This window comes from Choristoneura fumiferana, chromosome 30 (assembly GCF_025370935.1).
Source record: "Choristoneura fumiferana chromosome 30, NRCan_CFum_1, whole genome shotgun sequence".
Classification (NCBI taxonomy): domain Eukaryota; kingdom Metazoa; phylum Arthropoda; class Insecta; order Lepidoptera; family Tortricidae; genus Choristoneura; species Choristoneura fumiferana.
The window spans coordinates 5012858-5035879 of record NC_133501.1 but is presented as its reverse complement, the minus strand read 5'-3'; the positions used below and the strand labels follow the sequence as shown (position 1 = coordinate 5035879).

Genomic DNA, 23022 nt, shown 5'->3' with positions numbered 1-23022 from the left:
AACTTTGACAAAGTATTTCGTATGTATAACACCAACCTTGAGTAATTCTGCGATTCTCTAAAATCTTCTTCTCCTATGAATATTAAGCAAAAGTCATTTTTGTTATAATCTTTTATTTCATGTCTATATTTTTTAAAAGGTCTCTTACCCCTATACCTGGAGTCAAGAAGTGGCATAAATCAATTGAAAAAAATTCAATGTACAAATCAATAGGTTTACTTTAAAATGCAGGGGCTACTTTGGTAAAACAGTTTGTACGCCATGTCCTTATTTAATTTTGTCTAGACCACCTGTGTCAGTAAATACCTACCTCCATAAATTACCGAACTTTTTACTTCATTTGCTCGATTGAGCTATGTATATTTGCGTTTTTATAACCATTTTTAATCTACCAAAGAGTTTCCTAAAGCAACCCCGGTTAACGGTACCTGTTCTCTATTTGTACCTAATAATATAGTTGTGTCTTGTGTTGTTATTAATACATTTTTTTTCTTTGTTTCTTCTTCTTTTTCCATTAGAGGTGTATAATGCTTGTTTTTAAGATGTAAATGTATACTTTTTGATGCATTTACTCTAAAGTAACAATATTGTATTTCTTCCTCTTGAGTCTTATTGTTAACGTAATGATAATGTATACACACATTTTTGTCGTACACTTTACTGAATACGTAGATGCAATCTATTTCAACAAAGGCATCTACACTACTAAGAATCGATCTCGCAATATTTGGATTTGGGGAAGAATTTACGAAGGGTGAAGCAAGCAGCTGGTTTCGCATTTCCAAAGGCGTTGTAGGAAGATTTAGGAGTTTTATAATGGAGGAGAAGAAGCAGTTGCCATCAGAAGGAATGTCCACAAAGGCCTGACGATGCGCTGGCTCTGCGCAGTCATTAAGCTGCTCATACGGTGCTTGAAATTGCGATGCGGCGAAATTCTGCGGTAGCTCTGGATGCTCTATTTGCGTTTGTGATCTGAAACAAAAACAATATAGTTACACCGTTTTTTTATTTCCGTTTACTTCGGCAGACGGCTCAGTACATTGAAATTAAGTAGCTGGTAATAAACTTTTTCGTCAAATTGAAAAAAATATCTTTTTCGAGTGTTAAAATCTTTTTACATGCATATAATAGCTTCACAGTTATTGTTAATACTTTAAATTGTAATAGTACATACCGCAGAGACGTACCTAAGTACTGCAGTAAGTAACGATGGCAATTACCGGTCGAAGCTTGTATAGTTCTTTTCTCAAAAATGATTATGGTGATAATGAAATGACAGTGATTGTGATGTGATGATGATTGATGGTGATGATGACATGGACCCATTTCAAAATACTAGTTACACCCAACACTGCCGCTCCTCCGCCTGCTGCGGTTTGTGACGGGTTCCAAATTTTTAAAGGAACCCGTTACTGTATAGTAATTATACTTGATATGTAATGGGATTTCATACTTACTTACTGGACAGTACGAGGTAAATTTCTGGACACTAGCCTAGTCTCCAGGATGCGTTAGTTTGTGCGACTTTTTTGATAATGGCAACATTTCACACCATTTTTGAGAAAAAGTTTGTAAAATATTTGTGGGTAGTTTTTTTAAGAGCAATTAAAGTGGGAACTTAGAGATTCACAATGATAAATTTAAATGTTTGGGTTCATTAGTCTAATATTTATCTATAGGTAGTAATACTCTTTGGTCTAGCATCTAGTAGCATGGTGAACGGTTGTGTTTCTCTGAGGATGAACTCTGGTTGAGTTCAAAACACGTCACTGTAGGTAGTGTGCTGGTTGTGATAGTTGGGTTTGTGTGATTTGTGTATGTTCTTACAGCGTGAAGGTGGAGGAGCTGCATGAACACGTATTTGTTGAATAGACGTAGCTATAATATCATATCAGATCACGTGTGAGCAAAGTAATTGTTTTTTTCATCACACTTGCTCGTCAATGACGTTATTCCATGCCTGTATACTAAATGATAATGGCCTCAATTGTTCCCGCGGGAATTATGGATTTACGTATAGTTTTCCTCCCCAAGGGAGTTATGACTTTAGTTTCAAGTCAGCCAACGTTTTATTTACATTTTTAAAACTTACTTAGCTATAACTTAATTTTACACCAATAATTTGCCACGCTTCATGAAAATTCGTTATTTTTATATTTTAAATTTACCTATATCAAATTGTTTTGCAATAAATTTAATAAATATTTTTTTGGATGTTGAAATAATCTGGCCGTAAGATCATTCGAATTTTAACTAAACACGGTTCTTAGTATTTTCTATGGTTGACGGCTCGAAAAAAGTGTCAATCAGGGGGGCTACCAAGAAGTTCGAAAATCGAAGTTCATATCGTTTTTCTGACGCTAATATTATTGAATACAAGAGTGAGAGGGACGGTACGATACGAACTTCGATTTTCGAATTTTCTAGTAGTCCCCTGTATTAGCGGGTAGCCATATTTTATTTAGTTGTTTTCTTAGCGTCTTGCTTTTTCTGAGCTGTGAAGTGCTTGGACACAAAATAGTTTAATTTTTTGCATTTTTTCCTCGCAAAGTGATGAAAATCATTGTGTATATCACGGGTCGTAAGGGGATTACAAACTCGGGTCATTAAAAGCCCTCCGCCTCCGGCGTCGGGCTTCTAATAGACTCTCGTTAGTAATCCCCTTCTTACGCCCCTTAATGCACAATGTACTATAGTATGTAATATGTAGTAATATAGTTCATTGATACAGATCTCCGTAAAGTAACACCTGGATCAATTTATTGGTTAGAATCATTATTATGACAGCTACTAATTGTATCATTATGGTATCTTTAGTATTATAGGGTTGTTCAATTGCAGCAACAATTAGAGTGGGATCATTTGTAGGCTTGAATACACACCTTGCTTTTTCTGTATGTTCCGCAATATGTTGTTTAAACACGTGTGTCATTACATATTCACCGCATTCTGCACAAAAACGTGCGATCTTTGGATTCTGAACTGTACTTAGTTTCTTATTTTGTCTCACTGTCTTCACGACTTTGGCTTGTGCATTAGGTTCTGTTCCAATCGTTTTGTTCTCTTCCTTTTTATTAACCAATTCATTGGAAGGTTGAGCCAAATGTGAATTTTTAATGGTTGCGTCAAATTTGAATAATGCATTCACGTAGTTGCTTTGAAAAGCTTCGTCTAACCATTTATCCATGTTCTTGTCTACTTTTATTTTGTGATATTCAATCAAGTGGTTTTTTAGACCAGCGTCATCTTCATAATCAATGTTACATTGCCAACAAGTATTGTTGTTGAACCTTTTTTCTTCTTTTAATTTCTTACACCACTTAGAAAAATCTAATTTATGCTTCGTTAAATAGTGGTCTAGTATGCGTACCCTTTTCACCTTGCAAAAAAAGCATTTCTGCTTCTCTGCGGCAGGTCTGGTATTTTTATTTTTACTGTTGTCTTTTTCCTTCTCGCGCACATTCTTGCTTTGCTCTTGCTTTGCTTTTGTTTTTATTTTGCTTTTGCTTTGCTTTGAATGACCATCTTTGGTCTTATAGGTTTCATTTCGTTTTTTGGTAGTCTTAGTTTTTAGTTTACTGCTTTTTGTAGGGTAGTAGTATTTGACTGAATTGTCTGCAATTGGAATGCTCGCTATTAAACGAGTGAAAGCTTCACCATTGCCTGTTTTGCTGCATGCGCCAGCAACTTTAGTCAGGTTCTCTAATACGAAAGAGCTTGCTGGTTGTTCAGGGTCTTCCCGCATTTTTGCCTGGAAATAAGATTTTTATCTAAGAACCAGACACTAATATGTAGAGATATCTAGGATAAATTCAAACATATGAAAAGAGATTTCATTCCTTTCTAAGAGTCGCATAGTAAAGGATGGAGCACTGCAGGGATGTGTGCTTGGCCCACTTTGCTTTATCAAGTATATTAATGATTTACCGAGAGTAGTAGAACCTAGAACATCCAATGACTGTTTGCGGTTGGCTGTACAGTGATAATAGAATGTAAGGATAGAATGACATATGAATTTGACATTCATTCTTCTGGAAATCAGATCATTTCCTGGCTAAAAAGAAACAACCTTAAAGTTAATCTTACCTACGAAAACTAGGTCGATGCAATTTAGCCAACATAAAGCCGAGTTTAGACTTGCAAGAAAAATAGTGCAAGTTTCATTACATTGCGGCGCTCGATTGACCGCTACAAACTCGTTGGCTTTACGGCCTCTAACGTGGCTCCTACCGGAATAGGGCCAAAAATATATCAAAACAAGCGACTCCCGACTCCTTTAGCCGGGCTGTATTGTTGAAAAAAGAAAGAAATTTTCTAAGCAGGTGCCTATCTCTCTTAACCACTCACGTGCTTTGAGCAACTTCGGTTGCCAAATATATTTTAGCAAAATGCTTTGGCAACTGTGGTTGCCTTCGACACTGCGTCGCTGTTTGCAACGCGAGAGCAATTCATGGCCGTTTTTTTTTTCACGCGAGCAACTGAGTGGAGCCGAGTTTAGACTTGCAAGAAAAATCGTGCATGTTCCATTGCATCTGCAGCACTCGATTGACCACTACAAACTCTTTGGCCTTGCAATGCAACATGCACGATTTTTCTTGCAAGTCTAAACTCTGCTTTAAGTTTTAGTCTAAAACATCATCTCACCATCTCAGCCTGTATACGTTGCTGGGTACAAGCCTTCTCTCAGAGTGAAAGAGGTTGGGCTTGGTTACTGTTTTATGAAACCCGACGAACAGCCATGCTAAACAGCATTCCGTCCCTCTGACGCTTATACTGTTTAATACCAGAGAAAGAGGGTACGAACTTCGACTTTAGAATTTCGGAGTAGGCCCTCAGGCCTCTATCTCACCAACGTGACAATGTCAGTGACATAATGTCAAACGACAATCTATTATTTGTATCTTTTAAAGACAATCATGTTGGGAAACAAGAATATTTTTTCCTTGTCGACATTTATTTGTAGATTGAAAATACAAACTGAAATATAGATGCACAGAAAAACCAGAAAAAAAGGACCATCACTGGGAATCGAACCCAGGTCCTCGGTAATCCGTACCGCTACACCACTGATGCGCTGACCAGTGGTGTAGCGGTATAGCACGCGTACAGTGATGGTCTTATTTTTCTGGTTTTTCTGTGCATCTATATTTCAGTTTGTATTTTCAATTTAGGTTTTACGGGATGACCGTAAAAGTAAAAATTTGGAATTGAAATGAAAAACACAAAAAGATTCCAAAAAAACCAACCTTAATTTATTTGTAGATTTGTCGGTAAATGTTGTCATGAGCTGTGTCAAGTTTGCGTTAACATCGTAGTGTTACTTGATTGACATACGCGTATTTTGACAATATCTCTCTACGAAAGTAGTAGTCGCACCTGTAAGCGTGGTAAAATAGGGCCCAGATGGTAAGTGATCACCGCCGCCCACCATTGGAGCTGCGGGTGCGTTGCCGGCCTTACAATACAATACAATACAAAGACTCTTTATTGTACACCAGGCATAGTAAGCGATACAGAAAACAGATACACAGAGAAAAAAAATTACAAGGTGAGCAATAGGCGGCCTTATCGCTTAAGAGCGATCTCTTCCAGGCAACCTTTTTTACGGAAAGAAGGAAGGACTAGTTTACAACAGGTGGTGCATCAAAAGTAGATCAGAAAATTTAAACGTAACAGCAATACATCTACGAATACATACATAATTAAAAAAAAAATAAATTTAAATTCCTTAAATTTAATTCAGCTGATTACTTTGTGCATTTTTATTTACAGACTGAGCCTTGTCATATAGGTAAATATAATAATTATTAGTTATCGTACGTATCGTGTATTCACTTCGAATGATAAAAAATGTAATCTAATCATAATTCTTATGAACTCATACATTATCTGATTATGGCTGTAGCATAGCTGATTGCAGACTTGGAAAAAAAAACTTATCAAGTGTCCAATATCTCTGCAAAAGGCTAAATCCCTAGAAATAAGTATCGTAAACGTCCCAGTGCTCGACACGCTGATGCCCAATAGACGACACCCTGCTGCATAGCTAGCTACATATTAGTAATCTGTGCCCTGCTGCCATTTCTAATGCTAATGACATAAGATAAACGAAGACAACTACTGGGACAGTGACCTTAATTAGTCCAACAGTGCGATTTTCACAATACAGCGTGTATTTTTGATACTACCTCAAACTGTAACCAGACGAAGATTTAAGTACCAGAGCGTAATTAATTTTTGAAATATTTTCAAGCAGCAATGTAATGCGTACAATAATTTTATACGAGAGAGAAGCGTTCTGTGACAGCTGTCACGTCAACAAGTGCGACGTCTACTACGTAGTGATACATTGCGTGCTAATTAATTTTGTAAGGAAATAATAAGTCTAATTTTTTACTAAAACATAATAAAACGTGATTATTAGAGCCTTCACTAACTACCCTTAAAGTTTGAGTAGTATCAAAAATACACGCTGTATATCGCACACGTTTTTTTTCTTTTGTCAATCCATACTAATATTATAAATGCGAAAGTAACTCTGTCTGTCTGTCTGTCTGTTCTGTCTGTCTGTCTGTCTGTCTTTACGCTTTCAGCCTAAACCGCTCACCGATTTTTGATGAATTTTGGTACAGAGGTAGAATAGACCTTGGAAAGAACATAGTATTCTTTTATTGCGAAAGGGCTTTCAGCGGTTGAAATAGGGTTGTTTATAGTGAAGTTCGTAGCTATCGAAGATAAAACCATGAAACTTGGCATTTAGGCACTTAATCCATTAATAATATTATAAATGCGAAAGTAACTCTGGTCTGCTGTCTGTTACGGCTTTCACGCCTAAACGCTGCAACCGATTTTTTAAGAATTGCGTTACAGAGATAGAATAGACATTGGAAAGAACATAGGCTATCTTTTATCGGAAAAGAGGCTTTTCAGTTGAAAATAGGGATGAAAGTTAATATGGTGAAGTCGTAAGCTATCGAAGATAAAAAACATGAAACTTGGGCATTTTAGGCACTAATCTATATATATATATATATATATTAAAATAAAAATGAATCGTAAAATGTGTTGCTAAGCGAAAACTCGGGAACCACTGGTCCGATTTCGCTAATCTTTTTTTGTTGGTTCGTTACTGCCTGCGAGAAGGTTATTTGGAAGAAAATACAGAAAAAATACACAGGGGGCGAAGCCGCGAGGAACAGCTACAGGAAATATTACTGTAATTCTCTGCGGCCAGAGTGCAGCACTAGCACAAAACCGTAAAGACACTTTCCGGGATCAAAATAAGACTGCCCGTTTCAGCAAAGAATCGGTGGTTTTATTCAACGCAGTTTCGCGGTCTTCAGAAACTACCCGCCATGAATGAAGCATGCATACGCGAAATTAAAGCAACCGATAGAGTAACCTATACTTCTGGGGAACCTATCATATAACGTTTTAAACTTTCGTGATTCTCACTCATAGCCAAAATACAATACAAATATTCTTTATTGCACACCATAAAGCAGTACAAAAACTTATGATATAAACACTTAGATTCAGGGTAGACAATAGGCGGTCTTATCGCTTAAAAGCGAAATTATATGTTCAAAAAATATGGCGGAAACAGAAAAAGAAAATAAAAAACAAACAAAAAATCAAATAACATTAAAATAAATAAAATAACAATAAAAAAAAAAAAAAAAAAAACAACTATATAAATACATACAAGCAATACTTATACAATACATAAACTACTAACATAAAATAGCAAATATAAATTAACAATAAGGCCGTAATGGAGAAAAAAGGATAAGAAATTAGGAAATAAAATAGATAAACACAGAAAGACTGAGGACAGAGCTAAGAAGGCAGTGTCAAGAAGTGAGCCTTGACGAGATAAATACCTATCATGATTCACAGTAATCCTAATTAAATTGGCTAGTACTTACTCTTCGTCGGCCAATTTGAACAAATTCAGGCACTTAGACCCTTTTTAGAAATTGCTTGATATGGCACAAGAAAGTCTTATACAAAAACCAATTACGTCCTTGGACGGGCTGCCACGATGCGCTTTGCGAGTCGCCGTGCCTTCGTGGTGTCGGAGATATACGTACTTATCTTTATCCTTTTACACAAATCCTCCTACTATAGTAGCACGGCTACAGCCGCAACGTTCACTGGCCGACGTACTGTGTCACAACACACGTCATGTCCCTTATGTGTGTATAGATCTGTTCACTCACGAAGGCCCGCCCCTCCACATTTAATAATTGTAATTGTAAACGTATCCGTACGACAAGTCTATGTGTGCGTAGCTCGAACGTGTCCTTAGTCGACTAAGACAACGTTTAAGTACCTACGAGGTTTACTCGTGCATCTGATAATTAGCTGTGGAGGCCGGGCTTTCGTGAGTGAACAAATCTATAGTGCAACGGGGTTGTGGTTACCCTGTAGCTTTTGCTGTGTCACTGCGAATCTTTGCGTATTCCCTAAACCGCCACAAGATACCTCTAGTGCCTAGTGCCTCTAGTTACGTTACAGTGTCTCTAGTGTGGCGTTTTAACAAAACATTCGTTTACTATTCGAAGACGTTTGATCGTCGATACGTAGCCGCCACATGTCCACGGTGCGGCGTCGTCACCCGTTTTCGTTACGTACGATACGCGGACGAAATAGTTTACGTAGCAATCAGCAAACCTACACTCACAACAGTTGTTGCGCAAACTTTCCGCTAGAGGCGCTGTGCGTGTTTCCATACAAATTGAGATTTTTAACGCGAACGCGATCGAGACGTATTTTGTGGACGGGAAAATACACTAACAGGACTTATGTCACAATAAAACCGGCCAAGAGCGTGTCGGACACGAACAAAATAGGGTTCCGTAGCCATTACGAAAAAATTAAGTAATATTTTTCTAAGGATTTCGTATTTTATACGGAATCTTCCAAGTTTAGGCATATTTATACCTTAGGCTGCTATATAAGAGTAAAACTACTAATAATTCTCAAGCAAACTTAGCCGTTGTGGCGCAGTTTTTCGGCAATAACTTAAAAACGGTATAAGTATCCGATCATGTTGAAAACAATTTTCGTTGAAAGTATTTATTAAGCGCTACCTTTCCATATTTTTGGACAAACTGTTTACAAGATAGAGGGGGGGGGGGGCACAATGTTTGCTACTTTGGGAGCGATTATATCCGGAAATCTTCACTTAATCAAAAACGTTTTTGAGAAACCTTACTATCTTTTCAAAAGAGCTGTCGAACTATGTGCCACACGTTGATGCGAGTTAAAAAAAAAAAAACAATTTCTGTTACGTGTATGGAGTGCCCCCCTATAAATATTTATTTTTGTGATTTAACTACATAACTAAATAGCAGCTTTGACAAGACATCTGTACTCCAAATTTCATTGATATAAATCTTGTAGTTTTCGAGTAAAATGCCTGTGACATACGGACGAACGGACAGACAGACAGACGGACTTGACGAAACTATAAGGGTTCCGTTTTTGCCATTTTGGCTCCGGAACCCTAAAAACGTAGTTTTGTACAGAAATCGCGCATAAAGTAAAGTCAATTTATTAACTTAGGTACTGATTTTAAAACCACCTTTAATACGAAATTATTTATTAGGATATTGGATTAATCAAAGGTCTGATTTTGGTCGGCATTTCAATCAACATTTAAAAAGTAAAAAAGTAGTTATAGTGACACACTCGTATAGGTAGTGCCACCAGAGTTGAAATCACGCATTGAATAATAGATAAAGTACGGTAAGTAACTACGTACAACAACAACACAACACAACAACCAGACACACTGTTGTACGTAGACTTACTATTTCGATGGAAATCACGCACACAAGAATAGGTAGTCATTGGTTCATGTAAATGACAGCAAAACTTTCTGATTCACTCAAATTAAATTTCATTCATAGTGTGTAATCATACACTTATACTCTCGTGGTACTACCTATGACTACATTAGTTGTAGTAGTTTTTTTGTGGATGTTGACGTATTCTTTAATATTGTAGATCATTTTATTTATTGTTCTATCATCAATAGTTCCACTGCTCATCCGATGAAAGAAATTTGTGTGGCAATTATATTTCAAACCTTGGTTACATTATTGAAGTTCCCTCCTTCTTATAATATTAACATAGCCTATGTTACTTTGGGATAATAAAATTTACATTCTAATGGTGAAAAAATAATTGAAATGAGTCCAGTAGTTTTGAGTTTATTCGTAAGAAACATACAAAAAATAGTATAAGATATAGATATAAATTTACAGAAACACCCGTCTTTATAAATATACGGAACAGCTATACGCCTTGTAAATCAATAACAGAGCAGACGTTGGTGGTAAATCTTATAATATAATAAATTTTGAGCCAATTGACATACAGAAGTCTTAAAAATCTAGGCTAACCCCCTCTTTCACCACCCATTGATTACATTTGTCTGACGGATAAATGTGATGCCTTCTCTATTTGTTTTCTTCATCACATTTATCCGTAAAATAAAATTAATCAAGCAGCCCCTAAACCTAAGGCGTTACTTTGCGGATGTCCATATCTATCAACTCATATTTGATTGAGTCTAGCATCTGGTAACATGGTGAACGTTGTGTGTGCTGCAGGTTGGCTTGCATGGTTGATGATGTTCGAGTATCGACTGTTGTGGATGGTGGTGATAGATGGGTTCGTGTGTGTTCTTACAGTGTGGAGGTGGAGGAACTGCATGAACACTAATTTCTTGCATAAACGTAGCTTTCATAAGGTCGCGGGTGAGCAAAGTATTTGTTCCAGTTCATTAACAAAGTAATGACAGTATAAGTCGCTACAGGGACAATGTTTTGAGCACTCGTGATATTTCTATTAATCTCATTATTTGTTTTGTGAACTATAATAATTTCTCTCTCGTCTTTTACCGTTAGGTTATTTCCAATTGATTCTTTCTCTTTCGTCACTGTTGCTGTTCCCGCTACTTCATGCGTTTTTACTTTTTACAAGACTTTTACTTTTTATGGTTTGTTGTTTTTGTTTTGGTTTGTGTCAAATCTTGCAAATTCATAATATTTTAATCTCACTTCGGATATTGAAATTTAGCATACATAATTTGTAATTGTGACAATGCAAGTGAAGTCAACAAAAGTCCAGTAAACAAAAAACTTGTATTAAATATGAATTTTTTAACTGAAACTTAATTAGCTTTGACGCGCTTTTTTGCGTACAATACAATATAATGACTTTATTGTACACCACACCATAAATAGTAAGCGAACACACAAACAAATAGGCGGCCTCATCACTTAAGAGCGATCTCTTCCAGGTTACCTTTTTGACAGAAAGAACTAAGTACTAGATTATATATTAAGATTGCGTATTTGCTAATGTAATAAAAGTTCAAAGTTCTACATTCTACATTATACAGTTCAAAAACTTGAAACAACAGTACATAAATTAGCTTTTAATGTTAGTTTCGTACCTTATAGTCTTTAAATGCTTTACTATTTTCCGGGTAAAACTAACTCCTGACTGACACTTCACATATGTTTCCGAAGTAACCGTCGACACGACGTCAACTTGATGCTGACAGCGCTTAGCATCAAAGTTCAAGCGTCTATGACAGACTGCACTCCTACGTGACAGAGAGGCGTATACATTTAGAAACTTATTGCATAATTCTTGTCTACCCTTTTCGTCCGCCAGCAACATTCTTTGATAATATTCTTTCCATAACAAATTGAAGCGGGATTTTCTTTCATCTTCTTGAGTTTGATGTGTTTGTGCATTGTTCCTCATTATATTTCTGAGGAATATATACGTCTTCACTAACATCGTGGGATCCGGTCGCATTTTCTTCTCCACTATTAGTTCCTACACTTTGAGGGTTCCGTGTGGTTTGAAATTCTTCTTCACTATGGATACTGCTGCCATGGTTTTCGTCATCCCTTATCCTATTTTGTTCCGTGGTCTCATTATTAGGATCAGTAAGCGTCATAAAATTACTTCGCTCGTAAGTATGGCTTGAATCATCTTGCTGACTATTGGCCGAATTTCGGGTAGAATCTCTTGTTTTAAATGGAAATGTTTCTCTTTCACTTTTATGAGTTATGATATGATTTTTCATTAAGGAAACGCTCACAAATTGATTGCAATGCTTACAAAGCTTCTGTACATCATGGGTAACGGCTGGTTTTCCTCTATCTTGTAATTTTGGATTTTCTCTTATTTTCTCTTTTTGTGCAGTGGCCTTAGTCATTCCATCCTCTTCTTGAGCGTTGGTGTTATCTTTCATTATTCCGCTTTCTTCGTGTACCGCTCGATTATTTCTGATAGATACTTTCTCCTTCACCGCTGTTGCAGTTTCCACTACTTTACGCGTTTTTGCTACTTTATCTTTGACGCGCCCTTTTCGAGTATTTGCTAGTAATCTGATATTGTGATCTTTTATTAAATGGTTTCTAAATGATTTTACATCTTTATAGTCAAAATTGCATTGCAAACAGGTAGTCCCATTGCATGTTCTCAGTTTTCCTCTCAAATTGTTTATCCACACTTGAAGGTCTATTTTATGCGAGTTGCGGTAGTGAGCGTCGATTCGAACATACTCCTTCTTGCAAAGAGCGCATATTTTCTTTTTAGATCCTGATTGTTTCTTTTTTTTGATTTTATCTTGAGTTGCGTTGCGATTTTCTTCAGGTTTTACCTTATTTTTGCGAGCTTCAGCTTTGTTGACAATTTGTTTACGTAAATGTTCATTTTTCTTGCATGAAATTTCATGCCTTGCACGGTTGTCTTTGGTTTGGAAGTTTTTCTTGCATTTGCTGCAGGTCCATGTTTTTTTGCGTTTCTTGTTGTTTTTGTTGCCAGCTATAGGCAAGCTGGCTACAAGTTTAGTGAAGAGATTTTCAGCATTTTTCTTTATACAAAAAGCAGCCACTTTTATGAGCGTCTTCACGAAAGCGACTTCTTCAGATATTCTTCTTTTTCCCATCTTAGCCTGAAAATAAAGATTATTCTTTGTTATTGTGTGTTTCACCAACCGATGTAAGCAAACGAGGAGGTATAATTAGTAGAACTGAGAATTTTAATTGTAAAATTCTTTCTTATCCCACTAATAGGTATTATAAATGCGAAAGTTTGTAAGTCTGTTTGATTTGTTTGTTTATTACCTCATCACGTCTAAACCACAGAACCGATTTAGATGAAATTCGGTACACAGATAGTTCGAGTCCCAGCTAAGGACGAAGGATAGTTTTTATCCCGGGAAATTGCATAGTTCCTGCGGGATAGCGATAAACATGTTCTACGCGGACGAAGTCGTGGGGAACAGCTAGTAATATAGATAAAGTATTCAATGAGATGTTTTACCTCTATTATTTATCTACACGAACAATCTACATATTAAGTAATAAAAGGAACATAAAAATGCAAATTCAAGAAGCCTAAAGTATTTGTCAAATGACAATTAAAAATAAAACAGGATTATAGGTAGTAAAAGTATAGGTATACTATCGAAAGAACAAAATATATAGGTAGAGTCGGTGGTAGGACCTTGTGCAAGGTCCGCCCGGATTGCTACCACCATCTTGCTCGCTAATCCTGCCGTGAAGCAGCAGTGCTTGCGCTGTTGTGTTTCGGCGTGGAGAGTAAGACAGCCGGTGAAATTACTGGCACTTGAGGTATCCCATCTTAGGCCTCTAGGTTGGCAACGCGTCTGTAATACCCCTGGTGTTGCAGGTGTCTACTGGCGGTGGTGATCTCTTACTATCAGGAGACCCACTTGCTCGTTTGCCATCCAGTCAAATAAAAAATTAAAATAAAAACAGGGTTATAGGTAGTAAAAGTATAGGTATACTATCGAAAGAACAAAATATATAGGTAGAGTCATTCACGATGGCGCGTTCCATGGTTCTTATTAGGATGCAAGTCGCAAGTTAAAATATTCTAAAAATACTTTAGTTTTTATTTGGCAGCGTCCTACCTCACAGCGACGGGCAGACGTGCCGGTGCAGCCGGCGGATACCCGACAACGGCTCAAGGCCATTAAGTAAATGGGTCAATCAACTATTTTACCGACACTTTGGGCGTCTCCTGCGTTACCAAAATTGTCTCTGGCGTTACCAAAAAATCGTACTTCCAACAAGATATTTCACGGTTTAATAGATTGAACTTACGTAGAATGGCATGTATTCATGTACACCATCTATTAAATTACAGAAAAAAAACATGTTTACTTACAAAAATCTGCAATTGTTTGAAAAATGTCGCGGACAGATTAGTGTCGGTAAAAAAGTTGATTGGCCCAAATACGAGTATTGCTCAGGGACTATCAATGCTAGAAAGCTGTACTTAACTTTGCACGGATATATATAAACTATGCCGACAAAGTAGTACAATTAAAAATTCAAATAAAAATTTTTTTAGGGTACCTCCCATAGACGTAAAGTGGGGTGATTTGTCTCGGCGCCCCGTACGAGTTCGTCCCATTCGGTGTCGAGACACTCGGTTCGTGGGGCAAGGGTGCATCAGGGCTCCACGGAGCTCTAAGCAAGCGCCTGAGAGAGGCAACAGCTGACCCTCGCGCAGGCAGCTTTCTCGCACAAAGACTTGCTATAGCAATTCAACGTGGGGATGCTGCCTGCGTGATGGGCACCCTACCTAAGGTCCAAATTTAGATAGTAATTTTTATTTTTCATATTTGTTTAGCTATTTTCAGTTAGTTTTAGTTATGTTAATTTTATACTTAGTCCCGCTTTTTTAGGGTTCCAGAGTGAAAATGGCAAAAACGGAACCCTTATAGTTTCGCCATGTCTGTCTGTCTGTCCGTCCGCGGCTTTTAAAACCATTAGGGGTTTGCTCAGACGATTTTTCGATTAATTGTTTATGTTGCGAAATATGAAATATTCAACTTTAAAGTGCAAATTTTCATTAAAATCGACGTCCCCCCCCCCCACCTCTAAAATCGAAACCGGTTGATGGAAAAATTAAAAAAAAATCAGAATGGTAGTAAGTATATCAAACTTTCAAGGAAAACTATAACGGCTAAGTTTGCTTGAGAATTATTAGTAGTTTTACTCTTAAATAGCAGCCTAAGGTATAATATATACCTAAACTTAGAAGATTCACTTTGGAAGAGTGTTAAAAATAAAGTTGTGTTAAATACTTGTGATGTATAGATATCATTTAATAATATTGTAATCTTGCCTTAACGCCAAAGGAAGAGAATTCCAAAGACGAATGGCAGTCATAGTAAAGGAGTTATGATAGAATTTGGAGGAAGAAAGAGGAACGGTAAGAAGAAAATTTTGTGCAGAGCGAATAGAGGACAAGAACTTAAAACCCAACATAACACCCATAATAACATACTAACAGGACAAATAAAATAAAAGCTTATAAATGATTCCATGTCAAGCGATGCTGTTAGGTACGAATTAGATTATCTATCAAGGCCATTTCACAGGCCAAACGCTCATCATTCTATCGCTTTGTTTGTCTCAATTTAAAACCGGTTTTCCCGAAACTTAGACTGCAAAAACGAATATAATAATATTATGTTTTAATCATCATCATCCCAGCCTATATAATACGTGCCACTACTGGGCATACTCTTCTCTCAGTCCGAGTGCTTGGGCCGTAGTTCCCACGCGGGCCCAGTGCGGACTGGGAACTTCACACAAACCAATGAATTGCTTCGCGGGTTTGTGCAGGTTTCCTCACGATGTTTTCCTTCAGCGTAAAGTGCGTGGTAAATTTCAAATCTAATTTCGTTCAGATCGAAAAACTAAGGTGCAAGACCGGGTTTGAACCCACGGTCCTCTGCTTGAGAGGGCATAGGTCAAACCACAAGGCCACTATGGCAAAAATATAATATACAGATGTAGTGAACAATGTTTTTAGGGTTCCAGACCAAAAATGGCAAAAACGGAACCCTTATAGTTTCGCCATGTCTGTCTATCTGTCTGTCTGTCCGTCCGCGGCTTTGCTCAGGGACTATCAAGCTAGAAAGATGTAATTTTGCACGGATATATATATATAAACTATGCCGACAAAATGGTACAATAAAAAAATCAAATACAATTTTTTAAGGGCACCTCCCATAGTCGTAAAGTGGGGTGTTTTTTTCTTCATTTAACCCTATAGTGTGGGGTATCGTTGGATAGGTCTTAAAAAAAGTGAAAATTTTCATTAAAATTTGAAACAATTCAGAATGGTAGTCAATAACAAACTTACAAGGAAAACTATAACGGTTAAGTTTGCTTGAGAATTATTAGTAGTTTAAGAATAAATAGTAGTCTAAGGTATAAAATATACATAAACTTGGAAGATTCCGTATAAAATACGAAATCCTTAAAAAATATATTTTGGGCGTGTCCGACACGCTCTTGGCCTGTTTTTTTTCCATCATATTTTGTCGCAAAAGTTCGTATTTATCTTTGTGTCTCAACTAGCTTACTGAAGTTTACTGAAGCTGATTGAGATAGCATGATAATAATAAATAAAAAAAATATATATATATATCACGGGACAATTCACACCAATTGACCTAGTCCCAAAGTAAGCTTAGCAAAGCTTGTGTTATGGTTGCAAGCAAGGATAAATATAATTATATAGATATAGATCCAACTTAAATACATAGAAAACACAGACCCGAGACAAACATTCGTATTTTTTTCATTACAAATATCTGGCCCCGACACGGGAATCGAAACCGGGACAAGCTTCGGTAGTCGCTCTTACCACTAGGGCCACTTCTGGTTCGTCTATATAATATACACGACAATATGATAAACACGAACTTCGACAAAATACGTAATTGTACTCTGAAGATGAGCTCTGGTTGAGTTCGAAACGGGTCAGTGTAAGTAGTGTGGTGGTGGTGGTGATAGAACGGTATGTGTGATTTGTATTGTATTGTAAAACTCTTTATTGTACATAACACACATGAAAATAACATAACACAGGATAATAAGATGTACAAAGGCGAACTTATCCTTAAAGGGGATCCTGTTGTGGTGGTGGTTTGAAGATTGACAGGTGTTTGTGTGTGTTCTTACAGTGTGAAGGTGGAGGAACTGCATGAACACGCATATTTTGCATAAGCTTAGCTATCGAAGGTCGCGGGTGAGCAAGGAAATTCTTTTAGTTCATTCCTACCTACTATACCAAAAATCTTATATTTTTTTTATATTTTTGTTTCAAATAGCTGGCAAACGAGCGTGCGGGTCACCTGATAGTCAGTGATCACCGCCGCTCACGGACACCTACAGCATTATTAGGACTGCGGGTGCTTTGCCGGCCTAAAAAGGGGGGCGGGTTAAATGTCCTTTTTCTTGGGATTTGAGATCGGAGGTCACGAATGTGTGCCCAGAACTTACTCGGTGCATGCGCAGGACAGGATACATTAGGTACAGTCATGTGCTTTAATAGTATTTTATGCAACAGTTGTATAACAGGGTTCAAAAAAGGTGGCGTGAGTTACGATGTGAGCTTTAGCGAATGTTTTCATACTTTAGTAAAAAGTATGGCAAACGAAAGAAGAGTAAAGAATTAAACAACAATAAACAAGTGAGAAATATGAAAAAGTCAAAATTTGTCTAAGTTCAATTTTGTTTTTATTAACTTTTGTTCTTGCCTGTGACGATGTTAAAAATATGCGTTACTTATGTTGGCAGGCTATGGATTATGTTCGGTAAGTTTTTATTCTGTATAAAATCCATATAAAATATGTAACTGGCTGCACCTTAGCCTGTCCGAACGTACGAATTAACGAAAAAAAAAGTAAGTGGTTGCAGTATCGTTTTAGCAACATTACGATACAGTGCTGTTATGGGGAATAGACCATATAGATTTTTCCAGAATCTTGTTATAATAATAATAAATTCATTTATTTCGGGCAACTTGGCCCATACAATAAATACCTTACCGACTGAAATGAAATGAAATGAAAACATACATATTTATAACAATATTTAAAACTAATTTTGTGACAAAACGGCGTGACCCCGTTGAGTCACCGTCCCCGACGTCGATTCATCTGCCATGGTGCCCGGTACCGCCGTGTTATGTCAGCATCATCATCATCATCTCAGCCGTAGGACGTCCACTGTTGCGACATAGCCTCCCCACAGAACCTCCAGTTGCTTCGGTTGGCACGGCCTGCATCCACCGTGAACCGCGCATTTAACCATCTTGTTGGTGGACGTCCTACGCTGCGCTTGCCGATCCGCGGCCTCCACTCGAGAACTTTTCGGCCCCAACGGCCATCCGTTCTCCGTGCTATATGGCCCGCCCATTGCCACTTCAACGAGCTTATGATATGCTTGATTGAGCTTGATTCTTGTTATGTATGCTGTTATAATTATCGTGTTTTAGTTAATCACAGATAACAGTATTGGAGTAGAAAAAATACAATTAAAAAATGCACGGAATTATATCTCTTTGTCGAAAACTGTACTGACCTTTCCCGGTTAAGTCAACACATTCAGTTAACACTATCTAAACTGTGACGTAAATGTTACTATTATCGTATTTCCGTTTGACGGCCGGTTGGCCAAGTGGTAAGAGAACCTGACTATTACGAAGCTTGAGGTCCTGGTGGCAGATATTTGTATGAATAATACGAATGTTTGTTCTCGGGTCTTGGATGCTTAATATGTATTTAAGCATGTATTTATCTATATAAGTATGTTTATCCGTTGCCTAGTATCCATAGTACAAGCTTTGCTTCGTTTGGAACTAGGTCAACTTGGTGTCAAGTGTCCCATGATATTTTTTTTTCAGTCATTCAATACCTACTTACATGAAGTTACTGCTGCTTTTCCAAAAAACTCAACAATTCATTTTAATTAGCATAGACTTCTGATAGTCTTTAAGTGGTCAGATTAGATAAGCGACTCATTTTTAAGTACATCAGATAAAATAGAAAATACGTCTTTGGCACAAAGCGTGTGTATTATTGAAGAGATAAAATAATATCATTATACATGCCAAGGCCAAACAAATCCAAACTAAAATGTAACACGATTATTCTTCACTTCTAACTTTTTATATTGCCGTTACAACACAAAATAAATAAACATATCAATATCATCCCAGCCTATATACGTCCCACTGCTGGGCACAGGCCTCCTCTCAGACAAGAGGGCTTGGCCATAGTTCCCACGCGGCCCAGTGCGGATTGGGAACTTGAATAATTAAAATAACTTTTTGATCTATTTAGCCTGAAACACAGGGAATCCTAGTTCAGGCACACGTTTATATGTCCTTAGTAGTTATCCTATTGTATATTTAAATAATAATCACCGTGTACAATGTTATATGAATAAATATTTGTATTTGTATTATTTGTTGTATTTGATTAGGTATATATAGATTATTTATTTATATATTTTAGAGATAAGTTCGCCTTTGTACTTTTTTGTTTTGATTTTTGCATTATTTTTGTATTTTTTACCTAAACAATAAAGTATTTACAAACATACATAATGCGCGGCAGATCATGAGTTTTTGTATGATACGATAACTGGTATCTTCCGCGTATACTATACAGTATACACGTTACGATTTTAAAACATACGTATATTTTGTTTTAGTAATACGAATAAAATAGCTATAATCGCGCGGGGTCTAACCAACCTATCTTGACCCGCAGCACTTCCCCTACTCTCCTTCCCCCCCTTCCGCCTTGTCCACTTTGATAAGCGCTAAAAAATCTGTAGGTCGTTAACATATGAACCGCTAAAACTCGTCGTGTATAAGCAACTTATATAATATTCGCTATAATCGTATCGCTAGCCGTGGTGGCCTAGTGGTTGACCTATCGCCTCTCAAGCAGAGGTCGTGGGTTCAAACCCCGGCTCGCACCTCTGAGTTTTTCCAAATTAATGTGCGGAATTACATTTGGAATTTACCACGAGCTTTGCGGTGAAGGAAAACATCCTGAGGAAACCTGCACAACCTGCGAAGCATCAATGGTGCGTGTGAAGTTCCCAATCCGCACTGGGCCCGCGTGGGAACTATGGCCAAGCCCTCTTGTTCTGAGAGGAGGCCTGTGCCCAGCAGTGGGACGTATATAGGCTGGGATGGTACTCGTATGGTAATCGCTGTATTTGTAGTACGGACAGCAAACGAGTGTCCATGAACACATCCAAATTTTTTCATACATGTATACATATTATTATATTGATAGACAAATAAACGATGTACACTCCGTGAGCTCTTATGAAAACCTTCGGATTTTTAGAAGCATGCTTCGGGTATAGACGATGACACGCGATCGTGATATGCGGTTCTGTTATCAACTATCAACTTGCAAAACTTTTCAAAGTTACCGTAAGGGGGCTACCACACTCTCTTAATACGATTCAGTTTAGGCTCTAAACTGAACTGCATCACTATTTCGTACCACGACTTACTTTTGCGATTCAGTTGAAGCACGGTTCAGCGACAGCGATACAGTCATTTTCATTCACTCACTTCAAGCGGTTTTCGTACCATGACGCTTATCTTGAGTGGGAATTGAGTCGCTTCAGTTTCAAATTAGCGATTCAGTATAAGTTACTCATTCTGTCATTCTTTGGAATTTTAAGTGTTTTAATTTGAAATATTTTAAATTTCAAGAATTTTTTAACTTTTATTCAAGTTTTATAACTGTTCATAGGTATTCACGACATTGTGCTTCTTAACTCCTCATTGATAAAACGTAAACATTTTATTTGTAATCAACACAACGGTTGCTAAGAACACGGAATGACAGAGTTATGGTTTTCCAAAATAAAGAGGTTTTAGTATACAATATTCGGTTTGCATATAGCGGCATCCCTTTCGCGACTTAGCGTTTCAGTTTCGGACCAGAGACAATATCGCTCTTTCATTCACTTGTAAACCATTGAGACTCAGCTCTGAGAAATAAACGTCGTGGTACCAATTTCGACGATTCAGTTTAGGTGCCTAAATTGAACTGCTCTGCGTTTGGATCGTTTATGAAAAGATCATGGTAGGCCCCCAGTACAAAATAAACCTTACTGTAATAATATTACGCTTCTTTATCTTTTTCAAATTTCAACTCAATATGACTTTTTGTCATGATACAAATAAAACAAAATCAGCATTTTCGAATTTTTCCATCGCCAATTTAAAAAGAGAACATCTCGCCTTAACCCACTACTATTATTTTGAAGTATATAGAGCTGTTGATATATATTGTATCTACTTCGCTTGGGTATATCAAATGATTTTTTGGTAAAAAATATTTATATACATTATAAACAATTACCCGTGATGTAAATAGCCACAGAAATATCCTGTTTAAGTTGACTCGCCATGGAATTCAATTTACGAAAAATAACAAACTAATATAAATATATGTGGTGGTTTTAACTGCTCTATATAAATCAATGAAAACACAACGAGTGCACTTTTCGCGTGATGGATTGCTATAGTCAAAAAGACAATTGTCATTTTCTACTTACGAATCCTTCTGATTTCCCCCGAAAAACGAAGGTTTTTTCTAAGAGCTCACGGATTGTGCACAATTTTTTTTCAAAAGTAGCTTATCATGTTTTAATATACAGTGGTGGTCATGTAATTAAGAACGATTTGAAGTTCCAGATTATTTTTAACTAAATCATGTCATGTGTAGTCGTGGTTCCTTCTTAGAAGTAACTAGTTACGTTATGAAATAGCCACATGAATAGAGCAAACGGGATTAAGGATAAATAATAAAAATTGCTGACATTTTTTTACAAATTTTGTTTTATTCTCTTAAGTAACAAATTAAAATAGTAATGAAGCTGGACAAATAATTAAGAACGATTTATTGAACTGCTCGAAAGTTTTTTTATTTGAAACTTAGACTAACTAAATCACACTAACGTGAAGTTTGTAACACAAAAAAAAGCAATTTAATACATTTTAACTAAAATTAATAGTTAGTAGCATGTCCACGGCTTTTATTACTGCCTTACCCGGCGAGGCACTGAACTATCAATTTTGACATTTCGCAAGAGAGATAGAGCTCATTCTTCTAAGAATACGTCATACAGTTCTCTTAAATTGCCACACTGTCGATTTGAAACCTTTTTCTTGACTTCGCACCAAAGATGCTCTATTGAGTTAAGATCGGGGCTGTTGGCTGGCCAATCTAAGACAGAAACTGATTGCGATGTGAAGAATTCCGTAACGGTACGTGCAGTATGCTTGGGATCATTGTCATGCTGGAATGTCCCAAATAACCGGAAGCATGCCTTCACATATGGTAACATTGTTTCTTTCAGTATGTTTTTGTATTGAAATTGATCCATGTTTCCTTCTATCAGCCTAACAGGTCCAACACCATGTCCAGAAAACATCCCCAAATTTTTACATTTCTCCCGCCATGCTTTAAAGTCACTTTTGTGTACTTTGGGTCGAATGCTTTATTTGGAAGCCGTCTTACATATCGTTTGCCATCAGAACATACCCTATTTATTTTCGTCTCGTCAGAAAAAAGAACGTTTTTCCACTGTCTGACTGTCCAGTTTCAATCTTCTTGCAAATGCAAGCCGGGCTTGCCTATGAACACCGTTTCATCATAGGCACCTTCCTTGCTATCCTTCCGTGCATCTTTTCTTCTACCCAAACGCCTTCGAATAATGCGTGCCGAGATTGCTGAAGGGTTGTTTCGCCAAAATATTTTTTTCTTAACTTATTAGACGTATTAGACCCTTTAAAGGATTTTGTTTTGCCAAACGAACGATATTTCGATCATCTCGACGAGATGACTTTCTTTGTCTAGGTACACGCGGAACATTTGAAGTAGTTTGATACGTGGCAAAATGCTTTATGGCGTGGAAAACCATAGTTTTGAACATTGCAGATGATCGGCTATGTGTTTATACGACAATTCTTGTCGCGAAGTTTTAGTATTACTTCTCTTGTAGATTTATCACAACTTTAATTTTTCCCCATTGTTTTTATATGAAGCAATCGCCTTTAAGACTTTTACGGCACTAAATGGCGCCAAAATTATTCGAATAATAACTAAAACCACAA

At 37.1% G+C, this 23022-nt stretch overlaps 1 protein-coding gene across 5 annotated transcripts in view; it reads right to left on the bottom strand.

Annotated features, from left to right (window-relative positions):
- Nucleotides 1-201: 201 nt before the first annotated feature.
- The window catches only part of LOC141444536 (uncharacterized), a 32801-nt gene continuing 9980 nt past the window's right edge, over nt 202-23022 (bottom strand). Inside the window, exons 1-4 of one of the 5 annotated variants that reach the window (XM_074110095.1) lie at nt 7929-8098; nt 5247-5376; nt 2883-3751; nt 202-972 (exon numbers count right to left, since the gene is read on the bottom strand). In XM_074110095.1, coding sequence (XP_073966196.1) covers nt 384-972; nt 2883-3745 — 1452 coding nt within the window. In that variant the 5' untranslated portion in view covers nt 3746-3751; nt 5247-5376; nt 7929-8098 and the 3' untranslated portion in view covers nt 202-383. The other 4 variants (XM_074110097.1, XM_074110094.1, XM_074110096.1 and 1 more) reach the window with 4 other exon arrangements.